The sequence below is a fragment of the Lissotriton vulgaris genome, chromosome 9 (genome assembly GCF_964263255.1).
Source record: "Lissotriton vulgaris chromosome 9, aLisVul1.2, whole genome shotgun sequence".
Classification (NCBI taxonomy): Eukaryota; Metazoa; Chordata; class Amphibia; order Caudata; family Salamandridae; genus Lissotriton; species Lissotriton vulgaris.
This window is the reverse complement of record NC_141697.1, coordinates 1193310335-1193326628: the sequence shown is the minus strand read 5'-3', so window position 1 is coordinate 1193326628 and position 16294 is coordinate 1193310335. Positions and strand designations below refer to the sequence as shown.

The following is a 16294-nucleotide window of genomic DNA, read 5'->3' as shown; positions in this document are numbered from 1 at the left end:
CATTAGTACTATTATAATGGCTACTACAAGTACTACTGTTGTATTATGTTATATCCAATTAAAAAGCGCACGTTTACCAACAGATTTCTAGGCGCAGGGTTAAGCGGCCGTCATGACTACTATGAGTAAAATTACTATGGGTAATAACAGTACTAACGCCAAAAAGAGAGCCAGCGAACTACTACGTCTATCACCAATAATGCTATCGATAGTATTAATACTTGTAGTAGTAGCTGGGCAGTGCGCTGTAGTAGTAGTAGGTGTACTTAAAGGACTATAATAGTAGAAACAAATGTTTTAGTTGTAACCATAGCATTAGTAATAATAGTAACAGTAGTAGGGTCTAAAAGCTGTCAATGATAGGCATAACTGGGTGAGAGGTTCATTTAGTACGCATGTTGTTAGTGGTGGACTGAGGGCTGTGAAGTTAAAAAAAGATGATTAAGAATAAAACAGAGGAAAAGAGATTTTCTAAGAGAAATCAGCAAAATAGAAATGAGCAAGAACGCATTGCATTGGTTTTGAAGAAGGCAGGGACCCAGTTAACTAAAATCATATAGGGCAAAGCCAGAGAAGGGTCGTTTTACTCTAATTGCTGGGAGACACAAGCAGTGGAATAAACAAGTAGGCAGTAAAACAAAGAATGGCTCTAATTTCAGATGCATGTCCTATATTTATGATCAAGTGGGAATCATCCTACATTCACCCATTGGCTTTGAAGTCTTACAGGAGAGACGCGTAAGGCAGTACATTCCACCAATGCTTTCTGCTCAGATACCTGATTCATGAACAATACCTGTTTCCATGTTTTCCAGATGCAGTGAGGCAAAAGGCCAGCCGCTGTGATGGACACTCATGCAATCCACCGGTGGGGAACCTTGCAGCTGGCAGAACACCTTCTACACTCACCACCTGTGGGCAGAACATCACAGAGATGTATTGCTTCTACCCTGACCAGAACGTACTCCAGACAGGACCACCACCCTGCAGGCAGCACCGCTGCAATAAATGCAACGCCAACCACCCGGACAATTCCCACCTGCCGGTAGACATGACTGATGACTTCTTCTTGAACCCTGTCTCCTGGTGGCAGTCGGCTCAGGCGGTCCACAGAGAGGAGATCAGGCTGGACCTCGAAACAGAATTCTACCTGACTCACGTCATTGTGGTGTTCAAGTCGCCGCGGCCTGCAGCTATGGTGTTAGAGAGGTCTCAAGATTATGGGCAGACGTGGAGACCCTACAAGTACTTTGCTGTTAATTGCACAACCACATTTGGCATGCAGGATGATCTGAAGGATGAACGAGCAATGTGCACTTCAAGATACTCAGATGCTTTGCCGTGCACCCGCGGAGAGGTAAGCATACTTCAGGCTAAATGTCACAGATATTTTCAAAGTCTGTTGTGGAAAGTGTTACTATTTCATTTGATTTGGGGTTACATAAATGGCATAATTGGAATCAAGCACTCAACAGCAGTAGACATAACGGCATACCATATGTATGTGCTGCCCCTGCAGGCGATCCTCAGCACCCGACCCTCCAGAAATAATCTCCCGGTTACTTGACCTTGGCATTGCTTATGACCTCACATATTACAACACTCATGACATGTTCTATGGCATCATTGATAACATCACTGATGACATTTGAGATTAAATCAGTGATGAAAACACTGTGTATGGCGGGCCGCATTTTATAGTTACCTGACTTAACTATAACTGGAGAATTTCAGGTGTTTTATATTTTAAAATATTACATTTTGACTGACATTTTCACCTAACTATAAGGTAAATTTAAGCTTTGTTTTTTTATGACTACATATATATATGAGCAGATTTACCTTTACTATATTTAACTCATTATACATGGACTTTGGTGATATCTCTTCAAGGCATGTTAGTAAATGTATACTTTCCTGTACACACACAGAATTCACAGTAGTTTGTTTATCAATATTGAGGCCACAATATCTTAACGTGACAATATTTCTGGTCTTGATAATGTGACATGCATCCCTTTTGGGCAGGTTGTTACAAATGAGCTTTGAAAGCATTTATCTAGAAGATACACCGACTGATCTGATGTGGTTTATGATGTTAAAAGGTGCTTTTGTTTGCTGGAAACTCTACAGTACAAAAGTCACGTACCTGTGCTTATTAGTTTATTGTCTCACATTCACAAAACCCATACATGGTGTGCTGACGAAATATCGGATGCAAAAATATTGTGTGGCCAAAATATGGGCCCGATTCACAGAATGAACTTAAGACTCAATCCTAAACTTACTACTATTTTGGTATTCACAGAATGCACTTCTTACTTTTGTTTTTCACAGAATGAACTTACTACTTTTGAATACCAATAGTAGTAAGTTCATTCTGTGAATGCCAAAAGTAGTAAGTGCATTCTGTGAATACCAAAATAGTAGTAAGTTTAGGATTGAGTCTTAAGTTCATTCTGTGAATCGGCCCCTATATCTTCAAGGTATGTAGATGTGGAGTTAAGAATAGTAAATCTATACTTACCTATTAGCATTTACCTTCCCAATTTTTTGGTCCTTGAATTTTTTGACACGATATTCTGTCCATACAGTTTTTGTGTCTCTCATATTCTGTCAGTGATACCCATATAGATGTACAATCTTGAAAAGAAGGGAACGGTAAAGGGTTTCTGCCTTCACGTCTTGAAGAGACTTCACTTGATTGTGGGGAAAGAGTCTAGAATTTCTCTCACATTCAATGTAAGCATTGATGCATCACGTGACATGCATTAGTTTACAGTATAGCAAGTTGGTAGTTCTCAATTCCTTAATTGTATTGCTGGGTTTAAGCCTGCTTAGTCCAGACATGCATGCCCAATTCACACCCAATTTCTCACCAATGAAACAGAATCCAGTCCAAATATATAGGATTGTCTCCTGTGTAGTATTTGCTTGGTACCCCATCTGGGTCATTTGGCTACTCACAGGTTATTCTGAGGTATTAAAGACATTTCTTAATTTTTGGACAAGGCTACTAGCCATGCACAAAAATAATTTTGAGTTCAAACTTGAAGTTTATTGCCATATGCTAAGTGCGTTAACCAACCTTAACTGCCCCAACTGAAGACAGTTCACAGTCAAGTCAACGAACCGTTAAAAGCTATTGACATTGCATCCTATGAACAACAGTCCATTATGGCCTGCTATTGAGGGCTATACTAGTTGTTAATATCCTCTCCTGGGGTTATACGCCTGAGCTCCAATGAGGCAAACAACCTATATAGGTCTGGGACAAAAATATTGCCATAAAAATATCACCTGACAGAAATATTTTACCCTAAATATATTTTTCACAAATATCGCCCTATTTGAGTTTATAATAGGATAATTAACAAATAAGTTTGTAAATGATGTGTAGGTCATGATATTTCTGGTAGACTCTATTGTTGCAAACAATATTCTGTACTACAACCCCGGTATAGCTCAAAACAGAAGGGTAATGCTGCAATTAGATTATTCCACCCATTGAGGGCAACATGTAGAGAAACAGAAATACAAAGATTTGAATGTTGCCTTTACTTTATCAACCATTTTTGGTATTTTACCTTCACAAGCTCTCTTGCCTTCAGTGGAGCTCACAGCAGCCCAATGTTCTAATACAGAATCATGCATGGTTAGTGAGAATGTTAGTATCCTGATTGGGTACTTAACCCATGCCTTGCTGAGCGTGAGCTGTTGAAGAAAGAAATCAGTTCTAAGGCCTGGAGTGAGTTCACCAGTCTATTGAGGAGCCAGCGGTTGGCCTACATCCCTTGCTCTGAACCTGAGCGTGCTCAGAACCAGAGGCCACGAGAACAGGCTGGTGTGTGGATTATCTGCTCCAGGGATGCAGAAGGAAGGGCTTAGTGGGAAGAGGGAAATCACAGAGGAGAGTCCTTCTACATGGCACTCAACACAAAAGACACTACGCCACCCTCTTACGCTTCACCAGCAAAGACACGACAAGGTTGCTTCAAGTGAGATATGGATTGCTGCTAATACCCTTGTTGCTGATTCACAGTACTTGTAGTAATCACTTGTAAGGATTATAGTTTAGAGAATACAATGGAAAATAATTTCAGAAAGGGTATGTAGGGTTGCCTCATTTCATGGAGTAACACAACGTGATAGGGCCTCGCTGCAGAATATGATGAGGGACCCATAGTCTCCAATATCTCACAGATATTCATTTATATAGGACAGACTGAGGCCTGCTAGAAGTATTGGGACCTGCTGGAGGTTTGGGGAATCCCCTGTGTTGCAGGAGCTCCCGCGACGGGCATTGCTCCCCTGTCTCATTCCAGTTTACCACCTTGGGTCTGGCACATTCTTTTTGCCACCTTTCCCCCTTTTGCGTGCATTGTAGTAAAAAGTAACCACCACCAGCTCCAGTAAAACGGAGCTGGTGGTGACCGGTGGTCCTCTTACTCCCTGGTCTCCCAACTTCTGGCCTGTAGCTTTGGGTTCCCCTCCTTGTCCAGTGAACACAGTGAAGAGCTTGGGGGTCACTATTTCTAGTGACCTCTCAATGCGGCCTCACATTAACACCGTCACTTCGGCTTGTTTTTTCCACCTCCGCCGAATCGGGAAGATTCGCAGGTTTCTATCTCAAGAGGCCCTTATTCTTGTCATCCTGGCCCTCATCACCTCACGTCTAGATTATGCCAACTGTCTATACGTGGGGGTCCCTGCCTGCCATCTTTCCCGACTTCAACTGGTCCAGAATCAGGCAGCCAGACTAATTTTTCGGCAGCCTAAATATCAGCATGTTACCCCTTTGCTGAAAACTTTACACTGGCTCCCAGTTGCACAGCGGTGTGTTTTCAAAATGGCCTGCATCATTTTCAAATCTCTGTTTTCATGCGCTCCTGCCTTTATTTCTTCCTGTTTACTTGCCTATGTCCCTTCCCGTCACCTCAGATCCTCGGCTCACAACCTCCTGATCACCCCTAGGTTTAACCGCAAGAAACATGGAGGAGCTTGCTTCTCCTTCCTTGCTCCGGCTAACTGGAATTCCCTCCCTCTTGCCATTCGTCTGTCTACCGACTATCGTTGCTTTCGTAACTCTCTAAAAACTTACCTGTTCCGTTTGGCGCATGGCTAGCTGCTCCGCCCCTGAATGTTCTCCTCCCACCCGGTCTTGAGCGCCAAGAAACCAATTGGTGTATGTGCGCAGTACCAAATCCTTTTTAATAATAATAATAATAATAATAATTGTGTACAGGGCAGCTGCAAAACACTACAGGGCTGTAGATAGATGGTGTATGTGGCGCCCCCAAAAGGGGGCGCTGTAGGCCAGCTACATCTGTGAATTCGACATTCAAAAGGGATTTTTATTTATGCCCCATAAAATCTTTCACAATCTCAGAAATTGAAATATCAGGTAACTTTAGAACTCACAAGTAGCATGCTGACTGGTCCAATTTATGTCGAAGTCAGCGAGCCAGTAAACTCTGAGAATTTCCTGCTAATATAAAGAAAGTGCTATTAAAGATTCAATACTTCCTGATTGGTCATCTCTGCAGATGTGCTGTCAGAAAAAAACAAGGAGGGATTAGGCAATACTCATACTGTTGAGGTCTTGTAACACCAGCTCCAGCTCCTACTGATTTTTGTTAGTCAATTACAGAACCTGTAGCTGAAGATGAGCTTGTGATGGCACAGGGATAAGAGTTACCCTATAGACTATAACTGGAAGAGGTACTAGTAATCAGGATTTGTTTCATTCTATCACATGGGGGCATATTAGAAAGAACCTCGTTAAAACTATTGCCGTTTTTGTGCAGGACATCTAACCTGGGCTTCTATTGAAATTCTATAACACATATTAGCAAGCCCATTATCGCCGTTTAAGCGGCAGTTTCCTGCCGCTAAAACGGCCATAATTTTAACAAGGTTCTTGCTAATATGCCCCATGGTTCTTTAATTCCTTACCTTTACCACCAGGTAATCAATCTAGAATTAGAGGTGACCGTAGCACAGGATTTTAGGCAGACTTCATGCCAACAGAATACGCAGAGAATTCTGATTAAAAATTGGGATTGTTTTTGAAGGATTCCAAGAGACATCAACCAGACAAGATTGATGTTTGAGGTGTCTATGATGTCTCTCTGAACCCCGGGGTAGAAAACTCCACTTTGTTCATAACTTCCCATTTACAGGTATAAGCTCTGTGTGCCCCCCAAAACATCTTCCCCTGCTCAGGACAGCTGTGCAGAGGAGGAGGCAAGAGATTCATGGGGCAGCCATGCACAATATGGTCTCACCTACCTCAGCCCACTCCCCTCCCTTCGTTAAAGTACCTGGAAGTCTGCCATCACCTTCCCCACACAATCCAAAAACAAGAACCAGGAATCTGGCCTCCCTTCCCATCCGCTCCTGCTGGAATCCTCCACCTATCCCTTCAAAACAAAAACTGCCTGCCATCCTTCGACCCACCGGATCCATCCTTGGAAATGCACTCCTCTCTCTCCTCAGCCCAAAACACTGCCACTGTCTCCTTCCACTCTTGAAATAGCCTCCTTACCCCCAAAACGACAAACAATCCTTGTATCCAGTCTACAACCCCAGCTGAGTATTACTTCCACCTCCCTACTGGAAGTCACGCTCTTTGCTATCTGACAGATGCTTTTCAACGCTTCCTGCTTTTCTTGTCAGCCCAGGTCTAGGGAGACTCATGGCTGAAAGGACAGATGGTGGTTAGTGGTGTTATGGTGCAAACTCTCTAACTTTACTAAAGATGAGGGGGAGGCAATGGATCTCCACCAATCAGACACAGATTTCAACGTCTGGTGCTTCCCTGCTTTGAAATCACAGGAATAGGACACGTTACAATGTAAACATTTACAATGCTTGCCTTAACAACGCGGTTTTTACTTCGCAACATCCATTACAACGCAAGAATTTACAGCGCATGCCATCACAACGCATTTTTATAAGCAACATTTACAACGCATTCCTTTACAAAGCATACCATTACAAGGCATACCAATACAACGCATAATACTTTTAGGGCAACAGTAGGGTAAGTGTTGGATAGTGTATGGGTAAGAATTACTATTCCCACTCCAGTGAGTGCAACAGTAAGGTAAGTGTTAGATAGTGTAGGGGTAAAATTTACTATTTCCATTTACTTACCTTACAATGCGTTCTAATGGCATGCATTGCAGTGACATGCGTTGGAATGGCATGCTTTGTAGTGACATGGGTTGTAATGGTTGCGTTGTAATGGCATGTGATGTAAAGGCAGTTGCATTGTAATAACTATGTTATAAATGTAGTGCATTTTAATGACTGCGTGGTAATGGTTGTTTCCCAATCAGAGCTGTGAAAAGCGAAGCTCTTTTTTTTACAGTCCTGACATCAGAACAGTGAACCAGGTTTAGAAAACCTGTGTTCAAAGTCATAGATAACATGACAGTTATGGTCAGCTGGTGGTGGATGGAGCAAAGATAAGACCTAAGTTGAAAAGGCTGTCTCTGAGGGCTGTAAAGTTAAAAAAAAAGGAGTAATGTTCTTCACTAGAGCAAGCCATAAATTATCCTTTTGAAGTCCTTCACCACTACTTTGGGCATATCCATTCTATTCACTGCCTATTAAAATAATATATGTTCTTATTGTCTTGTAAGAGGTGTTATCATTAAAAATTCAATTTATGTCAGAAGTCTGAACCATATAAATGTATATTACATGGTTGACAAAAAACAAGAGATGGTACTAGTTGGCGGAACCAGACACAGTGTAGCATAGCTAGTTCTTCCAAGCATTGTTAAAATGTGCGCAATTGTCTTAAAATACAGCAAAGGTTGTGTGAGGGGTACTGCCGACATCATTTGGTCTAGATCAGTTGCAGATTATTTGTTTAAAGTTAAAAACTGAGAATGGAACATCCGTTAGTATGGCAAGCAAGCAATGAGGTACTTGAAAATAAGTCCTGGACTTTTAAAGATTTAGAAGGGAACAAACATTATTGTTGCAATGAGATCAGGGATATGTTTCTACAAGCAACAGATCAGACATCATGCGTGTGAAGAATATTGGGAAAATGCAGACTCCTTGTCTATCTTAAGAGAAACACCTACCTCTGAGCATCGGTGTCCGTGAAGTTGGGATGGTAGATGTTCCACACAGTATTTAACTACTCTCTTTGGTGATGCTATCCTGGTATCCTACACTAGTACACATATAGAGATATTTTTGGTCGTAATCACCCTCAGAGTATCTCGCCTCACTTTTTTAATATTGTGCAGTTGCTTGTAAATAAAATGTATCTCTCCACTAAGTCAAACCAGGACAATTTTTAACACACCTTTTCTGCACTTACACTCACAACCTGCTCCACTGTATTTCATGTGTTGTAGCACACCCTGGTGTCACTAGGCCACCAGGGTGGACCCCAATGATGAAGCATGTCACCACTAGGCTGGTGAGTGAGGGGTTTTTAACAAAAGGGTAAACTTTTTCCTTTTGTCAGTCAACCACCCCATTAGGAACTCTCTTGATCTTTAATGGTGGTACTCCTCCTTTTGTTTACTTAATCCTACATCAGTCCTCAGTGAAGACACCAGAGGCTGTGTCTATAAGACCAAGGCTTATTTACTTATCATAGTAAGCCTGATCCTGCCTCCTTCCACCGCTCAATCTAAGCCATTTATTCATTTATGTGTAATCACTACATAGATCACCATCCCCTTTTGTGCTTAATATGAAGAATGGGATATCTAAGCAGGAGCGGAGAAGCGATTATAGAGACATCCATGGAAAAGCGAGAGGTTTGGGGCGGTCCAGGTAGGCAAAGCTGTTAAAGACGAACGTTGAGTAGTCAAGAACATTTAGGGTACAACATCTTCTTTGAGCCATAGACTCTTTAAGTTCTTCTTGAAGAGGCTGTACACCAGTGTGAGTTTTTGTTCCAAGGGCAGGAATTTGAGAAGAATGTCCTCCACCAAGCCTAGGTTTCACAAAACCAAACGTAATCTGAACGTACAGATTTCTATTTATTTCGGAAACCCATTCAACATTTATTAAACCATGCTGTACACGTCTTGAGCCATACTCTGCACTTCTTGAACTGTTCTCTGCACTTCCTGAGCCATGATCAGCAGTTCTTGAGCTATGCTTTGCACTTCTTGAGCAATGCCCTGCACTTCATGAACCATGCTCTGTACTCCTTGAGCCATGCTCTGCACTTCTTGACCCATGCTCTGCACTTCCTGAGCCATGATCTGCACTTCTTCACCCCTACTCTGCACTTCCTGAGCCATGATCTGCATTTCTTGAACTGTTCTCTGCGCTTCCTGAGCCATGATCGGCACTTCTTGACCCATGCTCTGCACTTCCTGAGCCATGATCTGCACTTCTTCGCCCCTATTCTGCACTTCCTGAGCCATGATCTGCATTTCTTGAACTGTTCTCTGCGCTTCCTGAGCCATGATCAGCAGTTCTTGAGCCATGCTCTGCACTTCCTGAGCCATGATCTGCACTTCTTCGCCCCTACTCTGCACTTCCTGAGCCATGCTCTGCATTTCTTGAACTGTTCTCTGCGCTTCCTGAGCCATGCTCTGCACTTCTTGAGCAATGCCCTGCACTTCTTGAACCATGCTCTGTACTCCTTTAGCCATGCTCTGCCCTTCTTGAACCATGCTCTGCACTTCCTGAGCCATGATCTGCACTTCTTCACCCCTACTCTGCACTTCTTGAGCCATGCTCTGTGCCTCTTGAACCATGCTCTGTACTCCTTGAGCCATGCTCTGTGCTTCCTGGGCCATGCTCTGCACTTCTTGACCCATGATCTGCACTTCTTCACCCCTACTCTGAACTTCTGGAGCCATGCCCTGTCCTTCTTGAGCCATGCTCTGCACTTCTTGAACCATGCTCTGCGCTACTTGAGCATGCTCCACACTTCTTGGGCCATGTTCTGCACATCTTGAACCATTCTCTGCACTTCTTGAGCCACGCTCTGCACTTTTTGAGCCATGCTCTGCACTTCTTGACCCATGATCTGCACTTCTTCACCCCTGCTCTGCACATCTTGAGACATGCCCTGTCCTTCTTGAGCCATGCTCTGCACTTCTTGAGCCATGCTCTGCACTTCTTGAGCCATGCTCTGCACTCCTTGACCATTCTCTACACTTCTTGGGCCATGTTCTGCACTTCTTGAACCATTCTCTGCACTTCTTGAGTCATGCTCTGCACTTTTTGAGCCATGCTCTGCACTTCTTGAGCCATGCTCTGAACTTCTCGAGCCATGCTCTGCACTTCTTGAATCATCCTATGTACTTCAGGAACCATGATCTGCACTTCTTGAACCATGCTCTACACTTCTTGAGCCATGCTCTACACTTCTTGAACCATGCTCTGCTCTTCTTGAGCCATGCTCTGCTCTTCTTGGGCCATGTTCTGCACTTCTTGAATCATCCTATGTACTTCAGGAACCATGATCTGCACTTCTTGAACCATGCTCTACACTTCTTGAGCCATGTCCTGCACTTCTTGAACCATGCTCTGCTCTTCTTGAGCCATGCTCTGCTCTTCTTGGGCCATGTTCTGCACTTCTTGAGCCATGCTCTGCACTTCTTGAGCCATGCTCTGCACTTCTTGAGCCATGCTCTGCACTTCTTGACCCATGATCTGCACTTCTTCACCCCTGCTCTGCACATCTTGAGACATGCCCTGTCCTTCTTGAGCCATGCTCTGCACTTCTTAAACCATGCTCTGCACTCCTTGACCATTCTCTACACTTCTTGGGCCATGTTCTGCACTTCTTGAACCATTCTCTGCACTTCTTGAGTCATGCTCTGCACTTCTTGAGCCATGCTCTGAACTTCTCGAGCCATGCTCTGCACTTCTTGAATCATCCTATGTACTTCAGGAACCATGATCTGCACTTCTTGAACCATGCTCTACTCTTCTTGAGCCATGCTCTACACTTCTTGAATCAGTCTATGTACTTCAGGAACCATGATCTGCACGTTTTGAGCCATGCTCTGCACTTCTTGAGCCATGTCCTGCACTTCTTGAACCATTCTCTGCACTTCTTGAGCCATGCTCTGCTCTTCTTGGGCCATGTTCTGCACTTCCTGAGCCATGCTCTGCACTTCTTGAATCAGTCTACGTACTTCAGGAACCATGATCTGCACTTTTTGAGCCATGCCCTGCACTTCTTGAGCCATTTCCTGCACTTCTTGAACCATTCTCTGCACTTCTTGAGCCATGCTCTGCTCTTCTTGGGCCATGTTCTGCACTTCTTGAGCCATGCTCTGCACTTCTTGAATTGTTCTCTACACTTCCTGAGCCATTATCAGCACTTCTTGAACCATGCTCTGCACTTCCTGAGCCATGATCAGCACGCACTTCTTTAACCATGTTCTGCACTTCTTGGGCCATGCCCTGCACTTCTTGAACCATGCTCTCCCCTTCTTGGGCCATGCATGCCCTGCACTTCTTGAACCATGCCCTGCACTCCTTGAGCATGCTCTGTACTCTTTGAGCCATGTCCTGCACTTCTTGAACCATTCTCTGCACTTCTTGAGCCATGCTCTGCTCTTCTTGGGCCATGTTCTGCACTTCTTGAGCCATGCTCTGCACTTCTTGAATTGTTCTCTACACTTCCTGAGCCATGATCAGCACTTCTTGAACCATGCTCTGCACTTCCTGCGCCATGATCAGCACTTCTTTAACCATGTTCTGCACTTCTTGGGCCATGCCCTGCACTTCTTGAACCATGCTCTCCCCTTCTTGGGCCATGCATGCCCTGCACTTCTTGAACCATGCCCTGCACTCCTTGAGCATGCGCTGCACTCTTTGAGCCATGCTCTGCACTTCATGAGCTATGCACTTCTTAAGCCACGCTCTGCACTTCTTGAGACATTCGCTGCACTTCTAGAGCCATGATCTGCACTTCCTGAGCCATGCTCTGCACTTCATGAGCCATGCACTTCTTGAACCATGCTCTGCACTTCCTTAGCCTTGCTCTGTACTTCATGAGCTATGCACTTCTTGAGCCAAGCTCTGCACTTCTTGAGACATTCGCTGCACTTCTTGAGCCATGCTCTGCACTTCCTTAGCCTTGCTCTGTACTTCATGAGCCATGCACTTCTTGAGCCAAGCTCTGCACTTCTTGAGACATTCGCTGCACTTCTTGGGCCATACCCTGCACTTCTTGAATCATGCTCTCCTCTTCTTGGACCATGCCCTGCACGTCTTGAACCATGCCCTGCACTCCTTGAGCATGCTCTGCACTCTTTGAGCCATTCTCTGCACTTCATGAGCTATGCACTTCTTAAGCCACGATCTGCACTTCTTGAGACATTCGCTGCACTTCTTGAGCCATGCTCTGCACTTCCTGAGCCATGCTCTGCACTTCATGAACCATGCACTTCTTGAGCCATGCTCTGCACTTCATGAGCCATGCTCTGCACTTCATGCGCCATGCACTTCTTAAGCCATTCCCTGAACATGCGTATCGTCACATCGCGGAGGGGAAGTGCTTTTCTGCAGACACAGGTTATAGGTTTGTGGGTGAAAGGAGAAACCTGCAGGGAGATTGTTGGAGCTCTGCAGGTAGATTACAAGTAAAACGGACTGCTCCCCCTAAGTGTGCGTGAATAACTCGGGCTGCTTGATGCTCTGCTCCTCTCCCCTGCACAGAGAAATAGCAAAGATTGGTGGCAGCACCCTGCCACATCAATAATAATAACTTATCACCCACTCATGGTGCATAATTTACTGACCATCAGTAGGATGGAAGGCTGCGGGATACAGACTTGTGACCTGCCGATCCCCGCCTTGTTGCAGTGTCAACCGCTCAGCAAGCTGAGCTATCCCTTCGACTCTAACCTATGTCTGCCACTACACTTTCTGCCACTCTTGTCCTCAAAATGGAAATGCAATGAGTAGTTTTAGGCACTGCAGTGCTTAATTTGAGCCAGTGCTTTCAGGTGCTCGGCACCAGCACTTAATTGTCAGCACCAGAGCCTGTCCTAGTCCGCCACAAGGTGGCGATGTCTGGCTAATTTAAAGATGTCTGCAACAACAGTTAATTATTAACTTATTATATATTCAAAATGAATGATACATGACACCCAAGCCATTCTTATAGGTTTAAGTGCCTGAAATAGTCCCAATTGTCACACTTGTAGGAGTGTGAATATTAGTACTTGTGTTGTTACTATCATTGCCACTGCTTGCAAGGTGCAGTGCTCTCCTGAGCCCTGGCACTTATTTTTTTGAAAGTTAAGCACTGAGGCACAGCAAGGAGTCCAACCTATAAATAATAACTGTTGCTACTTCTGAATACTGATGTGGGTTCAGAAAGCGAAAGGATTTGTTTAATAGTGCTTGCATTGTGTTTTTTGGGGGGAGTTTTATCTAGCGCAAACTCAACCAGAAGGTATCTGAGTGCTTTACATGAGCACCAGGGGGCATATTACCAAGCAATATCGATAATTATCGCTATTGCTTGGTTAGAGACAAAAATTTACCGCTGAGCTGCGGCGATTTTTACCGCAAATAAACCTTGGTATTACCAAGGTTTATCGCAAATGCGATAAAAATCGCCGCAATGCATGAATATCGCTGAAAAGTCAGCGATATTCATGCATTACCGAGCTAATGCTCTTAGACATGTTATCCACCTCCCATTGGATAACATGGCTAAGAACTGCTCAGGGCAGGTGTTAGCTTTTGGAGATATTCGCGCTTAGCGCGAATATCTCCAAAAGTTGGTAATAGGAGATAGCGATGTTAGCGACTGTTTCCAGTCGCTAACATCTTGGCACGCCCACTTTGCATGTCATTAGTGATAAATTTCACTGACATGCAAAGTGGGGCCCAAGATGGTCGCTATCTCCTACTAGCTGTCGCTAACTGGTGTTAGCGACAGCTAGGTAATAGGGAGATAATTTTATCTCCGCTTTCTTGGCTTTTAAAGCCAAAAAAGCGGAGATAAACCCCCTTGATAATATGCCCCCAGTTTCGTTACACGAGGACACATTCGTTTTTGTTAGGCACGGGGTGATTACGTGATTTGTCCAGAATCACAGGATGTTGAGATTCCTGCTGAGACTCGAACCCGGTTCCCAAGCTTCAAGGTTGACTGCCCTAGCCGTTAGGCCACATCCTCTTTCTTGTATGATAGGAAACACAACGACGAGCTTCCCAATTTGGATAAGGAGATGAGTACAACAAATGAAAATTTGCACAGGTTTTATGCTTAATTGGGATGCCACTTGGAATTCAGTCTGAGATATAGGGCTCGATTCAGAGTTTGGCGGAGAGGATAATAGAACGCAATGACAATGTAGTACCCACTTCATCAACTGAAGATTCGCCCGACTCATTAAGAGTTAGGCAAGCCTTCTTCTGTATGTCAATGATGAAGACTACTCAGTCTCCGCCACTGACATACATCTCCACCGGCCCACCAGAGTCATCACAGTCTGATGTTTTGCTGTTTTTCCGCTCACCGTATTTATACTTCAGCTGGCAAATGGCAAGATTTCACTGTCCGTTTGTACAGAACAGTGAAAACTGCAAATGAGCCCCAACGCCATGGGAGAAACCTCTTATTACGAGAGATTCATTAATTTTTTTATTTTCAAAAACAAAACCCTTCTTTGGGATTTTGTATTTGAAAATTTAAAAAAAAACATTGAGAGCCTCATTTATTAACAGTTTGTATTGTTGCGGTAAAACAGTGATGCAACACTTTTCAGGGCGCCCTACTTGCGACCCCGCAATTAGTCAGTACTCAGTCATCTATTAAACACCTTATGAGCATGTTATGTAGATCTGCTCCACCCAATAAAACGCGTTTCCTGAAACCTAGCTGACTGAGCAGCGTTATGCCGAGCACGTGGCCTGACATTGATAGGATCATCGCTGCATAACACGTAGAATACCACCTCTCTCTTTTTTGATGAGAGGAGCCCTGCATTCAAGACCAATAGCCTAACAGGGATAAAAATATCCACTATAGAGGACTGAGGACTTCTAGCTGACGAAATTCCATTGGCATTACCACCATGATGGAGTCAAGGAGGCAACACCATTGATTGGAAAGTGGGAATATAGTATATTCATCGCCTCCTCCGTGAGGGGTCTTCAATAAACTTTTGGTTGCCCTGTGTTTTTATAGTCCTGATGAAGACTCGCATGGCCCAGGCATAATTTACCGACAGGCCCTAAGTCGAGTCGAAACGTCGACGCCCTTGATATTTGAACCTGGATCCATATGTTTCCGCTCTACATTTATGTGCAAACCATTGATGATACACATGTCTGTGTTTTTTTTGAAAATCTATGGAAATTTTGAAATGATTTGTATCTGTGGCCAGGTCTAACATGACGGATAATTGCGTATCCGGACTGTTCTGTATAAATTGTTTATGAATATTTTATGTCACAATTTCTTGAGAATTCCTTTCCTTCTCTGATCACCAAACACTATCTAGTTCACCCTTTTCTATTTGCACGCTCCCCTTGGGGCAACCAGTATGACTCTTATTAATTGTTAGCTAATCAAAGTTTTACCTAGAGGCAATGAATAAATAAATTGCTCTTGGTTAATATTGATGCTGTTGCTTTCCCCTTTTTGTAAGTGGTGCATTTATTGGGTGGAGCAGATCTACATAACATGCTCATAAAGTGTTTAATAGATGACTAAGTACTGACTAATTGCTTGATTTAAAAGAAATAGGTCACGGACCATTGTTGATTAATATTGTACGACACCCAGGTCTAGGACCATTTGGGTTACCCCATTGTATTAATGGCTACTTGCGACCCCAACAATGTGCTTTATTACTGTATGGCGCTCCATGTCACTAGGATTGACAGATACGTCAGGAATCCTGACGTATCTCTTGGCGCAAAAAATGCGCATTGCTGGAGTGTGTCTGGCAACAGCCACAACTCCAGCAATGTGCCATTTCTAATGGGAAAAGCCCCATGTGAAAAGGCCTACGTCCCCCTTTACGCCTGCTTCAAGCAGGCGTATGGAGTTGACACAGTGAGGCCGTAGAACTGGCGCGGTGAGATCTCATAGATTTCACTGCAACACTTCTACGAGCCTTTTTTGCGCCGGAACTCCCACCCTGCATACATTATAGCTGTAGCAGGTACAATGTAGCGCAGGGGTTTACAAAGTGACGTATCTGCCTATGGTGCAGTGTGGCGCATTTTTTACGCTGCCGTAGTGTCACATATAAACTGACGCAACTGTAGCATAAGGGCCTCTTAAAAAAAGCCTTGAAAGGTTTCCTTACTAATCTGT

At 44.0% G+C, this 16294-nt stretch overlaps 1 protein-coding gene across 1 annotated transcript in view; it reads left to right on the top strand.

The window, feature by feature from the left end:
• Positions 1 to 818: 818 nt before the first annotated feature.
• The window catches only part of LOC147693022 (netrin-4-like), a 168887-nt gene continuing 153411 nt past the window's right edge, over positions 819 to 16294 (top strand). Inside the window, exon 1 of the mRNA XM_086939264.1 lies at positions 819 to 1357. Within this exon, the coding sequence (XP_086795390.1) occupies positions 935 to 1357 (423 nt within the window). The 5' untranslated portion in view covers positions 819 to 934. The remainder of the gene's footprint in view (positions 1358 to 16294) is intronic.